At 45.3% G+C, this 17,148-nt stretch overlaps 1 protein-coding gene across 2 annotated transcripts in view; it reads left to right on the top strand.

Moving 5' to 3' along the window:
- LOC129835524 (5-hydroxytryptamine receptor 2C-like) overlaps positions 1-17,148 on the top strand; it is a 286,295-nt gene that overhangs the window by 240,748 nt on the left and 28,399 nt on the right. For both annotated transcript variants that reach the window (XM_055901200.1, XM_055901199.1), the window contains one exon: positions 10,442-10,642. In XM_055901200.1, coding sequence (XP_055757175.1) covers positions 10,442-10,642 — 201 coding nt within the window. The remainder of the gene's footprint in view (positions 1-10,441; positions 10,643-17,148) is intronic.

The following is a 17,148-nucleotide window of genomic DNA, read 5'->3' as shown; positions in this document are numbered from 1 at the left end:
ACACAAAACGCAGAAATAAAAAAATAATTCATGCCTTACCTTTGACGAGCTTCTGTTGTTGGCACTCCAATATATCCCATGAACATCACAAATGGTCCTTTTGTTCGATTAATTCTGTCAATATTTATCCAAAATGTCCATTTATTTGGCGCGTTTGATCCAGAAAAACACCGGTTCCAACTCGTGAAACACGACTACAAAATATCTCAAAAGTTACCTGTAAACTTTGCCAAAACATTTCAAACTACTTTTGTAATACAACTCTAGGTATTTTTTAACGTAAATAATCAATAAAATTGAAGACGGGATGATCTGTGTTCAATACAGGATTAAAACAATCTGTAGCTAGCTTTCTGGTCACGCGCCTCTATCTAACAGTACACAACAAGTGACCCTGATTCAAAATGGCCGTACTTCTTCATTACACAAAGGAAAAACCCTCAACTAATTTCTAAAGACTGTTGACATCCAGTGGAAGCAGTAGGTACTGCAAGGTCAATTAGAAATCTGTATTCCCAATGAAAACTCATTGAAAAGAGAGTGACCTCAAAAAAAAAATCTGAATGGTTTTTCGCCTGCTAAATAAGTTATGTTATACTCACAGACATGATTCAAACAGTTTTAGAAACTTCAGAGTGTTTTCTATCCACATCTACTAAAAATATGCATATCTTATCTTCTGGAGATGAGTAGCTGGCAGTTGAATTTGGTTGTGCTTTTCATCCAAACGTGAAAATGCTGCCCCCTATCCTAGAGAAGTTAAGATGCTGGGGTTTCCTTCATTTTGGCAGTTACCAACTGTATTAAGATGCTGGGGTTTCCTTACTTTTGGCAGTTACCAACTGTATTAAGATGCTGGGGTTTCCTTACTTTTGGCAGTTACCAACTGTATTAAGATGTTGGGGTTTCCTTACTTTTGGCAGTTACCAACTGTATTAAGATGCTGGGGTTTCCTTACTTTTGGCAGTTACCAACTGTATTAAGATGCTGGGGTTTCCTTACTTTTGGCAGTTATCTGTATGTCACAGTCCCTCCAGGATTTCTCTGAGTTGCTAGGGTTCTTTTTTTCAGACATTTGCAGTCAAAAATACTTGCTGTAATTCTGACATTTTGCATGGCAATATGCAATGATGTCCTATTTGTCACGAAAATGGGCTGACAAAGTTATGTAGTGAAGGTGCGGTGATTGGTCAGTTTTATGTGGTAATTATGTGGTGATTGGTCAAATTTGCACTGGCTTAATATGAATGGGACTGGTCAGAGGGAGAGGGATGGACTAGAGGGAAAATGTATATTTTAGAGGAATAAATTAGTAAGGAAGGCAGACCGAGAGAGAGACAAAGACAGAGAAAGATAAAGACGGAGAGAGAGACAAAGACGGAAAGAGAGACAAAGACGGAGAGAGAGACAAAGAGGGAATGGGATGAGAGAGAGAGAGAGAGAGGTAGGTGATTAAGTAAATGAGTAAGATGTCTCATCATGCATGAACCTTTTAAATGCAATAAATAAATATTGTATGTTGTTTTTATTTAATTGTATTTAAACAGGGAAATCCCATTATACAGGTGTTTATTTGATAACTCGGGCCTGTACAGTATATTCATTTATATTTGTGTGTGTTCTCATTTCATAATCTGTCCCTTGTCATCTCTAGCAGTGTGTCCATGTCTCTCTATCTCTCTCTTTTTCTCTCTCTCTTTCTCTCTCTCTCTCTCTCTCTCTCTCTCCCTCTCTCTATCTCTCTCTCTCCCTCTCTCTCTCTCTCTCTCTCTCTCTCAATTCAATTCAATTTAAGGGGCTTTATTTCTCCCTCTCTGTGTGGTTTATCTCAAACAACAGCTGTGCATTATAATCCAGAGAATAGAAGATCATCACCTTTTATCCCCATAATCCCACTCAGAACTCACACACACACACACACACACACACACACACACACACACACACACACACACACACACACACACACACACACACACACACACACACACACACACACACACACACACACACACACACACACACACACACATAGACCTTTAGCGTTTTGGTTGCACTAAGCGAGATTTAGATGGTATGTGAGTGAGAGTGACTTAAAACATTTATGGAGGTCAGGGCCCCTGGAGGTCAGGACCCTCTGGAGGTCAGGTCCCTCTGGAGGTCAGGTTCCCTGGAGGTTAGGGCCCCTGGAGGTCAGGGCCCTCTGGAGGTCAGGGCCCTCTGGAGGTCAGGACCCCTGGAGATCAGGGCCCTCTGGAGGTCAGGACCCCTGGAGTTCAGGGCTCTCTGGAGGTCAGGACCCCTGGAGGTCAGGGCCCTCTGGAGGTCAGGGTCCTCTGGAGGTCAGGACCCCTGGAGATCAGGGCCCCTGGAGGTCAGGACCCCTGGAGGTCAGGGCTCTCTGGAGGTCAGGACCCCTGGAGGTCAGGGCCCTCTGGAGGTCAGGGCCTTCTGGAGGTCAGGGCCCCTGGAGGTCAGGGCCCCTGGAGGTCAGGACCCCTGGAGGTCAGGGCCCCTGGAGATCAGGGCCCTCTGGAGGTCAGGACCCCTGGAGATCAGGGCACTCTGGAGGTCAGGGCCCTCTGGAGGTCAGGGCACTCTGGAGGTCAGGGCACTCTGGAGGTCAGGGCCCTCTGGAGGTCAGGGCCCTCTGGAGGTCAGGGCCCTCTGGAGGTCAGGGCACTCTGGAGGTCAGGACCCCTGGAGATCAGGGCACTCTGGGGGTCATGGCCCTCTGGAGGTCAGGGCCCTCTGGAGGTCAGGGCCCTCTGGAGGTCAGGGCCCTCTGGAGGTCAGGGCCCTCTGGAGGTCAGGACCCCTGGAGATCAGGGCACTCTGGAGGTCAGGACCCCTGGAGATCAGGGCACTCTGGAGGTCAGGGCCCCTGGAGGTCAGGACCCCTGGAGGTCAGGTACCCTGGAGATCAGGTCCCTCTGGAGGTCAGGGCCCTCTGGAGGTCAGGACCCCTTGAGGTCAGGGCTCTCAGAAGGTCAGGGCCCCTGGGCACGTGCCCGATCAGTAATTCGTCCATTAATGTTACAAGGTTCATATGCTAGACTATTTTACCTAGCAATTTATAAAATGTTGGCTGACATGGCTAATTGATCGACTGTCAGTGATGGACGTAAATAAACTGCTGATGTGCTTCCACACCTATCTCACAACAGTAAGTTGAGACCATTGAGGGCATCATAGTGGTCAGGTGTAGGCAGAGGCACCACTGCACATTCTCACACACACTTGTCACACCATTAGGTTCTCCTTGATTCCCATTCAGCTGTGAAGACAGAATTGGAATGCTTGAGCTCTGAAACCAGGAATGACAGAAAGAAGGAGTGATGAAGGGAGGAGAGGAAGAGAGGGGGAGCGTAGGAGGAGAAAATGGGAAGTCCCTTGAAGCCATCTGTATCTTAAAACTTCTTCTGGCTGCAAGCCCGACGTCGGTACACTTATGACAACAGCCAGCTCAAAGTGCAGGGCGCAAAATTCAAAAGATATTTTTTTTAAATATTTAAAACCTCTCTAGGATAGGGGTGTCGCTAGCGGCACTCCTCCCACACTCCATTGAAAAGGCAGAGCGGCAAATTCAAAAAATACATTTTTTTTAAATATTTCACTTTCACACATTAACAAGTCCAATACAGCATATGAAAGGCAGACATCTTGTGAATCTAGCCAACATATCCGATTTTTAAAATGTTTTACAGGGAAGACAAAATATGTAAATCTATTAGCTAACCACCTTAGCAAAAGAGACAACTTTTCTTACTCCATCAGTTTTTTACTCCATCAGCAGCTATCACAAATTCGACCAAATGAAGATATATATAGCCACTAACCAATAAACAACTTCCTAAGATGACAGTCTGATAACATATTTATTGTATAGCATATGTTTTTTTTGAAAAATGTGCATATTTATGGTATAAATCATAAATTACATTTCAGTTACACTCAAAAGTTGCACCGAAAGCAGCCATAACATTTACAGACACCAATATCAAATACCTAATTACTCCTCATAAAACATTTCGGAGAAATACATACTGTGCAGCAATTGAAAAACAGGATTCTTGTGATTCCAGACAATATTTCCGATTTATGAAATGTTTTACATCGAAAACTAAATGTAGCGCTAAATTAGCATAGCCACGCCAGACAGACACACTTGGGCGTGCGCGACCAGTTGACATGCACGACAGATATATGAAATAACATTATAAATTTGGTCTTACTTTGGCTGATCTTTCATCAGAATGTTGATCAAGTTGTCCTTAGTCCAGAAGAGTCGTTCAATCCATTCAGAATGGCAACTTTCCATCTTCATTTAGCAGGGGTACTAGTCGAGTGGCATGGATCTCTCCAACGTAAACAAAGGAAACATTACGGAACACGGCAAAACTCCCGAAAAAATACAAATAAACTTATTAAACTATATTGAAAAAACATACATTACGATGACATGGTCTCATTTATCAAATCAAATTCGAGCTGGAGATAGTTCACATCAGAAACGGCAGCAAAACAAAACATGATATCTCTCCCAAGTCGCGCGCTTCTGACTTCCTGAAATTGACGGTCACGCCAAAGAAATAGGTCTTATTTCACGTCAGAACAAGATAAACGCAAGATTTCTCTTCTGACGTCCTCTTGACACCCAGAGGAAGGCGTACAAGGTGTGTTTCGGGTCATAGGTGGCATGACCATGTATAGGCAGAGCGTTGAAGCGAGCATAAACATCTTGCATTTTACTTCCTGGTCGGGGAAAGTGCTGCCAAAGGACTTGTGTTCCACTCAGAGAAAAAATTAAAACGGTTTTAGAAACTATAGACTCTTTTCTATCCAATAGTATTAACAATATGCATATTGTAAGAGCAAAAATATATTAAGAGGCCGTTTGAAAATTTGCACATATTTTCCAGTTTTTCCAAAACGCCCCCTATAGCCCCTAACAGGTTAACCTCTACAGAGTACCTAACCCGGATCCGGGAGCACCCCCCACCCCCCCCACACTGATTAGCATCGCTAGCATAGCGTCACAATTAAATAGTAGCATCTAAATATCATTAAATCACAAGTCCAAGACACCCAATGAAAGACACAGATCTTGTGAATAAAACCACCATTTCAGATTTTTTAAATGTTTTAAAGGGAAGACACAATATGTAAATCTATTAGCTAAACACGTTAGCAAAAGACACCATTTTCTTACTCCAACAGTTTTTTCCTGCGTCAGTAGCTATCACTAATTCGACTAAATGAAAATATATATAGCCACTAACCAACAAACAAATTCATAAGATGACAGTCTGATAACATATTTATGGTATAGCATAGTTTTTTTTTTTTAAATGTGCATTTTTCAGGTATAAATCACAGTTCTACATTGCAGCTGCAATCTGATATAGTGCTGATGCAGCTAGAACAATTACAGAGACCAACGTTATATAACTAATTACTTGTCTTAATATCCTGACCTAGTGAGATATACATGGTGGAGGGTTAATATCCTGACCTAGTGAGATATACATGGTGGAGGGTTAATATCCTGACCTAGTGAGATATACATGGAGGGTTAATATCCTGACCTAGTGAGATATACATGGAGGGTTAATATCCTGACCTAGTGAGATATACATGGTGGAGGGTTAATATCCTGACCTAGTGAGATATACATGGCGGAGGCTCAATCAAGCTAGTCGTCTTTATTACTTTCTTATTTCATTCTCTCTGGCACCTAAAGTTTTAAAAGTGTTTATAGTAGACAGAATGCGGACGGACCATCGAATAATTGGCATATACTTTAGTCGTACAGAATTTCCATGTGGGCGAGGATACTGGGAATTTTATCAAAGCCTATTGGATGACAACTTAGCACAATAGAACGCTGTGACAAATATGGGATACCAGGCCTGGTATTCATAGCTGACTTTGAAAAGGTTTTTGATAAAGTACAACTTTGGATTTATATTTTAATTTTGGAGAACCTCTTATAAAATGGGTTAAAGTTATGTATAGTAACCCTAGGTGTAAAATAGTAAATAATGTCTACTATCAGAAAGTATTAATCAGATTATTGAAACTTTATTCGGGAGTTTTGCCGTGTTCCGTCCTCTGACTGTGTTTACGTTGGAGAAATGTATGCCACTTGGCTAGTGCCAATGCTAATTGAAGAGGGAAATTTGCCATTCTGAATCGAAACAACGACTCATCTGGACAGAGGACACCTTCTTCAACATTCTGATGAAAGATCAGCAAAAGTAAGACCCATTTTATGATGTTATTTCATATATCTGCCGTGCATGTGAACTGGCCGTGGGCGCCCAATTACTTCTGTCTATTGTAGCTACGCTAATATAGCGATACATTTTGTTTTCGCTGTAAAACATTTAATAAATCGGAAATATTGTTTGGAATCACAAGATGCCTGTCTTTCAATTGCTGCAGACTATGTATTTTTCAGAATGTTTTATGATGAGTAATTAGCTATTTGACGTTGGTGTCTGTAAATATTATGGCTGCTTTCGGTGCAATTTCGGATTGTAGCTGAAATGTAAACTATGGTTTATACATGAAATATGCAAATTTTTAGAAAAAAACATATGCTATACAATAAATATGTTATCAGACTGTCATCTGATGAATTTGTTTCTTGGTTAGTGGCTATTTATATCTTTATTTGGTCGAATTTGTGATAGCACCTGATGGAGTAAGAAACTGATGGAGTTAGAAAAGTTGTGTCTTTTGCTAACGTGGTTAGCTAATAGATTTACATATTTTGTCTTCCCTGTAAAACATTTTAAAAATCGGACATGTTGGCTTGATTCACAAGATGTGCACCTTTCATCTGGTGTCTTGGACTTGTTCATGTGTGAAAGTTAAATATTAAAAAAAATAGATTTTGAATTTCGCGCCCTGCACTTTGAGCTGGATGTTGTCATAAGTGTACCGGTGTCGGGCTGCCCCCGTAAAAGGTTAAACTGTAAAGAGGAGTAAAACAAGGTTGCCCACTATTGACATATCTATTTATTATGGCCATCAAAATGTTAGCTGTTAAAATCAGATCCAACAATAATAACAAGGGGATAGAAATCCAGGGCTTAAAAACAAAGGTGCCATTGTATGTTGATGTTTGATGTTTAATTTTAAATCCACAATGTGGATCCCTCCACAGCCTCAGAGAGGATCTAGATACGTTTTCAAAACCTTTCTGGATTACAACCAAATTCTGACAAGTGTACTATATTACGTATTGGATAACAAAAAACTTTTACATTACCGTGAAGTTTACCAATAAAATGTTCTGACGGTGAAGTAGACATATTCGGTATTCATATACCGAAAGAAATAAAGATCTCACTACAATACATTTTAAAAGAAAGTTAGCAAAAATAAATAAGATCTTGCTATTCTGGAAACAAAAATATGTGTCTATTTGTCGAAAAATCACCCTGGTTTACTCTTTAGTCATATCCCAGTTTACCCTGGTTTACTCTTTAGTCATATCCCAGTTTACCCTGGTTTACTCTTTAGTCATATCCCAGTTTACCCTGGTTTACTCTTTAGTCATATCCCAGTTTACCTATTTGCTTATGGCCTTGCCTACGCCTAGCAACTTGTTTTATAAGTTATGTGAGCAAACAATATTACATTTTTATGGGAACGGCAAGCCAGACAAAATTAAACGTGCATATTTATATAATGACTATGAATTCAGAGAGCGGAAATTATTAAATATTAACGCATTAACTTTCACACATTAACAAGTCCAAGACACCAGATGAAAGGTGCACATCTTGTGAATCAAGCCAACATGTTCGATTTTTTTAATGTTTTACAGGGAAGACACAATATGTAAATCTATTAGCTAATCACGTTAGCAAAAGACACCAATATTCTTACTCCATCAGTTTATGACTCCATCAGTAGCTATCACAAATTCGGCCAAATAAAGATAAAAATAGCCACTAACCAAGAAACAACCTCATCAGATGACAGTCTGATAACATATTTATTGTATAGCATATGTTTTTTTCGAAAAATTTGCATATTTCACGTATAATTCATAGTTTACATTTCAGCTACAATCAGAAATTGCACCGAAAGCAGCCATAATATTTACAGACACCAATGTCAAATACCTAATTACTCATCATAAAACATTTCTGAAAAATACATAGTGTACAGCAATTGAAAGACAGGCATCTTGTGATTCTAGACAATATTTCCGATTTATTAAATGTTTTACAGCGCAAACAAAATGTAGCGTGATATTAGCATAGCCACAATAGCCAGAAACACTTGGGTGCCCACGACCAGTCAACATGCACGACAGATATTAGAAATAGCATCATAAAATGTTTCTTACTTTTGGTGATCTTCCGTCAGAATGTTGGATAAGGTGTCTTTTGTCCAGAATAGTCGTTGTTTTGATCTGAAACGGCAAATATCCCTCTTCATTTAGCATGGGCACTTGCCAAGTGACACGGATTACTCCAACCTCAACAAAGTTAGAAAACGGAACACGGCAAAACTCCCGAAAAAGTTTCAATAATCTGATTAAACTATATTGAAAAAACATACGTTACGATGATATGGTGACATGAATCAAATCTAAGACGGAGATGTTCGTCTTTCATAACGACAGCTAAACAGAAACCATATCCATGTCCTATTTCGCGCGCTCCAGAAACAGGAAATGGACGGTCATGTCAAACAAAGACCTTTTATTCCACCTCAGACCAAGATAGACACAAAATTTCTTCTCTCACCGCATCTTGACAACCAGGGGAAGGCGTAGGAAGTGTTTGTAGACTCTTACGTAACACGCCCATGTATAGGCATGCAGTTGACCAGAGCATAGATTTCTGACATTTCACTTCCTGGTCAGGAAAAGTGCTGCAGAAGGATTTCTGTTTCACTCAGAGAAATAATTCAAACGTTTTTAGAAACTAGAGAGTGTTTTCTATCCAATTGTAATAATAATATGCATATTGTACGAGCAAGAATTGAGTACGACGCCGTTTGAAATGGGCACATATTATCTGGCTACTCGCCCCCTGCAGCCATAACAGGTTAAAGTGAAGTTATCTTTGTGTCTCAGCTATTCCTCCTGCTCTCTCTCCTCTTCTGCCTAGCACTCTGTCCCATCCAGATATACCTGTATATATCTAACCTGCCCTTCAAACTCTCTCTCTCTCCCTCCTCTCCCTCTCTCTCTCCCCCATCTCCCCCCCCCCCTCTCTCTCTCTCTCCCTCCCTCTCTCCCTCTCTCCCCCTCTCCCCCTCTCCCCCTCTCTCTCCCCCATCTCCCCCTCCCCCTCCTCCTCTCTCTCTCTCTCCCATCCTCTCCCTCCCTCTACCCCATCTCTCTCCCCTCCTCTCCCCCCCCTCTCTCCTCCCTCTCCCCCTCTCTCTCCCGCTCTCTCCCTCTCCCCTCCTCTCCCCCCTCCTCTCCCCCCTCTCTCCTCCCTCCCCCCCTCCCTCTCCCCCCCCCCCTCCCCCTCCCTCTCTCCCCTCCTCTCCCCCTCTCTCTCCCCCCTCCTCTCCCCCTCTCCTCCGCCTCTCTCTCCCCCCTCTCTCCTCCCTCTCCCCGCTCTCTCTCTCCCCCTCCCCCTCCTCCTCCCTCCTCCTCCCTCTCTCTCTCTCTCCCCCCTCCTCTCCCCCTCCCCCTCCCTCCTCCTCCCTCTCTCTCTCCCCTCCTCTCCCCCTCCCCCTCTCCCCCCTCTCCCCCCTCTCCCGCTCTCTCCCTCTCCCCTTCTCTCCCCCCTCCTCTACCCCTCTCTCCTCCCTCCCCCTCCCTCTCTCTCCCCCCTCCCTCCCCCTCCCTCTCTCCCCCTCTCTCTCCCCCCTCATCTCCCCCTCTCTCTCCCCCCTCCTCTCCCCATCTCTCTCCCCCTCTCTCTCCCCCCTCATCTCCCCCTCTCTCTCCCCCATCCTCTCCCCCTCTCTCTCCCCCCTCCTCTCCCACTCTCTCTCACCCCTCCTCTCCCCTCCTCTCCCCATCTCTCTCCCCCCCTCATCTCCCCCTCTCTCTCCCCCTCCTCTCCCCCTCTCTCTCCCCCCTCCTCTCCCCCCTCCCTCTCCTTCCCTCTCTCTCTCCCCCCTCCTCTCCCCCTCTCTCTCCCCATCCTCTCCCCCCTCCTCTCCCCCTCCTCTCCCCCTCTCTCTCCCCCCTCCTCTCCCCCTCTCTCTCCCCCTCATCTCCCCCTCTCTCCCCCATCCTCTCCCCCTCTCTCTCCCCCATCCTCTCCCCCTCTCTCTCCCCCATCCTCTCCACCTCCTCTCCCCATCCTCTCCCCCTCTCTCTCTCCCCTCCCCCTCTCCCTCTCTCTCTCCCCCTCTCTCCCCCATCCTCTCCCCCTCTCTCTCCCCCCTCCTCTCCCCCTCCTCCCCCCTCTCCCCCCTCTCCCCCCTCCTCTCCCTCTCTCTCTCCATCCAGACTATGCGTGGCCACTGCCCAGTGCTCTGTGTCCTATCTGGATCTACCTGGACGTCCTCTTCTCCACAGCGTCTATTATGCATCTGTGTGCTATATCTCTGGATCGATATGTGGCTATAAGGAATCCCATTGAACACAGCCGCTTCAACTCTAGAACCAAGGCCATGATGAAGATAGCAGCTGTATGGACCATATCAATAGGTATGTATAGTACATGGACAGTACATTGGGAAAAAATTCTGTCTCCTTAACTTTTTCCAAATGTTGCTACCTAACAGCCTTATTATAAAATGTAGTAAATCATTTAAATTATCCTCATCAATCTACAAACAATACTCGAAACAGCTTTTTTTTTAAAGATTTTTGCAAATGTATAACAAATAAAAAACAGAAATACTTTATTTACATAAGTATTCAGACCCTTTGCCCTGAGACTCGAAATTGACCTGTGGTAAATTCAATGGATTGGACATGATTCTGAAAGGCAAACCATGTATATATAAGGTCCCACAGTTAACAGTGCATGTCAGAGCAAAAACCAAGCCATGAGGTCGAAGGAATGGCCCGTAGAGCTCCGAGACAAGATTGTGTCGAGGCACAGATCTGGGGAAGCTTACAAAAACAAATGTATGCAGCATTGAAGGTCCACAAGAACACAGTGGCCTCCATCATTCTTAAACAGAATAAGTTTTGAACCACCAAGACTCTTCCTAGAGCTGGCTGCCCGGAAAAACTGAGCAATCGGGTGAGAAGGGCCTTGGTCAGGGAGGTGACCAAGAACCCGGTGGTCACTGACAGAGCTCCAGAGTTCCTCAGTGGAGATGGGAGGACCTTCCAGAAGGACAACCATCTCTGCAGCACTCCACCAATCAGGCCTTTATGGTAGAGTGGCCAGACGGAAGCCACTCCTCAGTAAAAGGCACACAACAGCCCACTTGGAGTTTGACAAAAATGTACTTAAAGGACTCTCGGACAATTTTGTTATGGCCTAAGTCTGAGAGAATCTGTGTAGAAGATCTAGGTGCTGCTGTAGGCCCTCCTTAGTTGGGGACAGAAGCACCAGATCATCAGCAAACAGTTGACATTTGACATCAGATTCTAGTAGGGTGAGGCCGGGTGCTGGAGACTGTTCTAGTAGTGTGAGGCCGGGTGCTGCAGACTGTTCTAGTGCCCCTCGCCAATTTGTTGATATATACAGTATATTTATACAATACCAGTCAAAGGTTTGGACACACCTACTCATTCAAAGGTTGTTCTTTTTTTTTCTTATATTTTCTACGTTGTAGAACAACAGTGAAGACATCAAAACTATGAAATAACACATGGACTCATGTAGTAACCAAAAAAGTGTTCAACAAAAAGATATCAATATATTTGAGATTCTTCAAAGTAGCCGCTGTTGGCCTTGATGCCCGCTTTGCTGTGTTCTCTCTTTGATCCTGTAAGTCCTGTTGAAACTGCACGAGGATGGACCATTACTGTTTCATGTGCACACGCTGGCAGAGGTTGCATCAGATTCCTCAATGTCTAGTATTCTGAGTTTCCACCCTGGGCCAGTACCCTCTCTCTTTACAGTAGTGTGCTCTTATAGCACTGTGTCATGCCAGGGGATGGTCTGTGTTAATATAACACTGTGCCATGCCAGGGGATGGTCTGTGTTAATATAGCACTGTGTCATGCCAGGGGAGGGTCTGTGTTAATATAGCACTGTGTCATGCCAGGGGATGGTCTGGTTAATATAGCACTGTGTCATGCCAGGGGATGGTCTGGTTAATATAGCACTGTGTCATGCCAGGGGATGGTCTGGTTAACATAGCACTGTGTCATGCCAGGGGATGGTCTGGTTAATATAGCACTGTGTCATGCCAGGGGATGGTCTGTGTTAATATAGCACTGTGTCATGCCAGGGGATGGTCTGGTTAATATAGCACTGTGTCATGCCAGGGGATGGTCTGGTTAATATAGCACTGTGCCAGGGGATGGTCTGGTTAATATAGCACTGTGCCATACCAGGGGATGGTCTTTGTTAATATAGCACTGTGCCATGCCAGGGGATGGTCTGGTTAATATAGCACTGTGCCAGGGGATGGTCTGGTTAATATAGCACCGTGCCATGCCAGGGGATGGTCTGGTTAATATAGCACTGTGTCATGCCAGGGGATTGTCTGGTTAATATAGCACTGTGTCATGCTAGGGGATGGTCTGTGTTAATATAGCACCGTGCCATGCCAGGGGATGGTCTGGTTAATATAGCACTGTGTCATGCTAGGGGATGGTCTGTGTTAATGTAGCACTGTGTCATGCCAGGGGATGGTCTGGTTAATATAGCACTGTGTCATGCTAGGGGATGGTCTGTGTTAATATAGGACTGTGTCATGCCAGGGGATGGTCTGGTTAATATAGCACTGTGTCATGCCAGGGGATGGTCTGGTTAATATAGCACTGTGTCATGCTAGGGGATGGTCTGTGTTAATATAGCACCGTGCCATGCCAGGGGATGGTCTGGTTAATATAGCACTGTGTCATGCTAGGGGATGGTCTGTGTTAATATAGCACTGTGTCATGCCAGGGGATGGTCTGGTTAATATAGCACTGTGACATGCCAGGGGATGGTCTGGTTAATATAGCACTGTGCCATGCCAGGGGAGGGCCTGGTTAATATAGCACTGTGCCATGCCAGGGGAGGGCCTGGTTAATATAGCACTGTGCCATGCCAGGGGATGGTCTGGTTAATATAGCACTGTGCCATGCCAGGGGATGGTCTGGTTAATATAGCACTGTGTCATGCCAGGGGATGGTCTGGTTAATATAGCACTGTGTCATGCCAGGGGATGGTCTGGTTAATATAGCACTGTGCCAGGGGATGGTCTGGTTAATATAGCACTGTGCCATGCCAGGGGATGGTCTTTGTTAATATAGCACTGTGCCATGCCAGGGGATGGTCTGGTTAATATAGCACTGTGCCAGGGGATGGTCTTTGTTAATATAGCTCTGTGCCATGCCAGGGGATGGTCTGGTTAATATAGCACTGTGCCAGGGGATGGTCTGGTTAATATAGCACCGTGCCATGCCAGGGGATGGTCTGGTTAATATAGCACTGTGTCATGCCAGGGGATTGTCTGGTTAATATAGCACTGTGTCATGCTAGGGGATGGTCTGTGTTAATATAGCACCGTGCCATGCCAGGGGATGGTCTGGTTAATATAGCACTGTGTCATGCTAGGGGATGGTCTGTGTTAATGTAGCACTGTGTCATGCCAGGGGATGGTCTGGTTAATATAGCACTGTGTCATGCTAGGGGATGGTCTGTGTTAATATAGGACTGTGTCATGCCAGGGGATGGTCTGGTTAATATAGCACTGTGTCATGCCAGGGGATGGTCTGGTTAATATAGCACTGTGTCATGCTAGGGGATGGTCTGTGTTAATATAGCACCGTGCCATGCCAGGGGATGGTCTGGTTAATATAGCACTGTGTCATGCTAGGGGATGGTCTGTGTTAATATAGCACTGTGTCATGCCAGGGGATGGTCTGGTTAATATAGCACTGTGACATGCCAGGGGATGGTCTGGTTAATATAGCACTGTGCCATGCCAGGGGAGGGCCTGGTTAATATAGCACTGTGCCATGCCAGGGGAGGGCCTGGTTAATATAGCACTGTGCCATGCCAGGGGATGGTCTGGTTAATATAGCACTGTGCCATGCCAGGGGATGGTCTGGTTAATATAGCACTGTGTCATGCCAGGGGATGGTCTGGTTAATATAACACTGTGTCATGCCAGGGGATGGTCTGGTTAATATAACACTGTGTCATGCTAGGGGATGGTCTGGTTAATATAACACTGTGCCAGGGGATGGTCTGGTTAATATAGCACTGTGCCAGGGGATGGTCTGGTTAATATAGCACTGTGCCAGGGGATGGTCTGGTTAATATAGCACTGTGCCAGGGGATGGTCTGGTTAATATAACACTGTGCCAGGGGATGGTCTGGTTAATATAGCACTGTGCCAGGGGATGGTCTGGTTAATATAGCACTGTGTCATGCCAGGGGATGGTCTGGTTAATATAGCACTGTGCCAGGGGATGGTCTGGTTAATATAGCACTGTGCCAGGGGATGGTCTGTTTAATATAGCACTGTGTCATGCCAGGGGATGGTCTGGTTAATATAGCACTGTGCCAGGGGATGGTCTGGTTAATATAGCACTGTGTCATGCCAGGGGATGGTCTGGTTAATATAGCACTGTGCCAGGGGATGGTCTGGTTAATATAGCACTGTGTCATGTCAGGGGATGGTCTGGTTAATATAGCTCTGTGTCATGCCAGGGGATTGTCTGGTTAATATAGCACTGTGCCAGGGGATGGTCTGGTTAATATAGCACTGTGCCAGGGGATGTTGTGGTTAATATAGCACTGTGTCATGCCAGGGGATATTCTGGTTAATATAGCACTGTGTCATTCCAGGGGATGGTCTGGTTAATATAGCACTGTGTCAGGGGATATTCTGGTTAATATAGCACTGTGTCATGCCAGGGGATGGTCTGGTTAATATAGCACTGTGTCATGCCAGGGGATGGTCTGGTTAATATAGCACTGTGTCATGCCAGGGGATGGTCTGGTTAATATAGCACAGTGTCATGCCAGGGGATGGTCTGGTTAATATAGCACTGTGTCATGCCAGGGGATGGTCTGGTTAATATAGCACTGTGCCATGCCAGGGGATGGTCTGGTTAATATAACACTGTGCCATGCCAGGGGATGGTCTGGTTAATATAGCACTGTGCCATGCCAGGGGATGGTCTGGTTAATATAGCACTGTGCCATGCCAGGGGATGGTCTGGTTAATATAACACTGTGCCATGCCAGGGGATGGTCTGGTTAATATAGCACTGTGCCATTCCAGGGGGTGGTATGGTTAATATAGCACTGTGCCATGCCAGGGGATGGTCTGGTGGATATAGCACTGTGCCATTCCAGGGGATGGTCTGGTTAATATAGCACTGTGTCATGCCAGGGGATGGTCTGGTTAATATAGCACTGTGTCATGCCAGGGGATGGTCTGGTTAATATAGCACTGTGTCATGCCAGGGGATGGTCTGGTTAATATAACACTGTGCCATGTCAGGGGATGGTCTGGTTAATATAGCACTGTGTCATGCCAGGTGATGGTCTGGTTAATATAGCACTGTGTCATGCCAGGGGAGGGTCTGTGTTAATATAGCACTGTGTCAGGGGATGGTCTGGTTAATATAGCACTGTGCCATGCTAGGGGATGGTCTGGTTAATATAGCACTGTGTCATGCTAGGGGATGGTCTGTGTTAATATAGGACTGTGTCATGCCAGGGGATGGTCTGGTTAATATAGCACTGTGTCATGCCAGGGGATGGTCTGGTTAATATAGCACTGTGTCATGCTAGGGGATGGTCTGTGTTAATATAGCACTGTGTCATGCCAGGGGATGGTCTGGTTAATATAGCACTGTGCCATGCCAGGGGAGGGCCTGGTTAATATAGCACTGTGCCATGCCAGGGGAGGGCCTGGTTAATATAGCACTGTGCCATGCCAGGGGATGGTCTGGTTAATATAGCACTGTGCCATGCCAGGGGATGGTCTGGTTAATATAGCACTGTGTCATGCCAGGGGATGGTCTGGTTAATATAACACTGTGTCATGCCAGGGGATGGTCTGGTTAATATAACACTGTGTCATGCTAGGGGATGGTCTGGTTAATATAACACTGTGCCAGGGGATGGTCTGGTTAATATAGCACTGTGCCAGGGGATGGTCTGGTTAATATAGCACTGTGCCAGGGGATGGTCTGGTTAATATAGCACTGTGCCAGGGGATGGTCTGGTTAATATAGCACTGTGCCAGGGGATGGTCTGGTTAATATAAAACTGTGCCAGGGGATGGTCTGGTTAATATAGCACTGTGCCAGGGGATGGTCTGGTTAATATAGCACTGTGTCATGCCAGGGGATGGTCTGGTTAATATAGCACTGTGCCAGGGGATGGTCTGGTTAATATAGCACTGTGCCAGGGGATGGTCTGTTTAATATAGCACTGTGTCATGCCAGGGGATGGTCTGGTTAATATAGCACTGTGCCAGGGGATGGTCTGGTTAATATAGCACTGTGTCATGCCAGGGGATGGTCTGGTTAATATAGCACTGTGTCATGCCAGGGGATATTCTGGTTAATATAGCACTGTGTCATTCCAGGGGATGGTCTGGTTAATATAGCACTGTGTCAGGGGATATTCTGGTTAATATAGCACTGTGTCATGCCAGGGGATGGTCTGGTTAATATAGCACTGTGTCATGCCAGGGGATGGTCTGGTTAATATAGCACAGTGTCATGCCAGGGGATGGTCTGGTTAATATAGCACTGTGTCATGCCAGGGGATGGTCTGGTTAATATAGCACTGTGCCATGCCAGGGGATGGTCTGGTTAATATAACACTGTGCCATGCCAGGGGATGGTCTGGTTAATATAGCACTGTGCCATGCCAGGGGATGGTCTGGTTAATATAGCACTGTGCCATGCCAGGGGATGGTCTGGTTAATATAACACTGTGCCATGCCAGGGGATGGTCTGGTTAATATAGCACTGTGCCATTCCAGGGGGTGGTATGGTTAATATAGCACTGTGTCATGCCAAGGGGTGGTCTGGTTAATATAGCACTGTGCCATGCCAGGGGATGGTCTGGT

The sequence above is a fragment of the Salvelinus fontinalis genome, chromosome 36 (genome assembly GCF_029448725.1).
Source record: "Salvelinus fontinalis isolate EN_2023a chromosome 36, ASM2944872v1, whole genome shotgun sequence".
Classification (NCBI taxonomy): Eukaryota; Metazoa; Chordata; class Actinopteri; order Salmoniformes; family Salmonidae; genus Salvelinus; species Salvelinus fontinalis.
The sequence above is the reverse complement of the archived record's forward strand: the minus strand, read 5'-3'. Positions and strand labels throughout refer to the sequence as shown.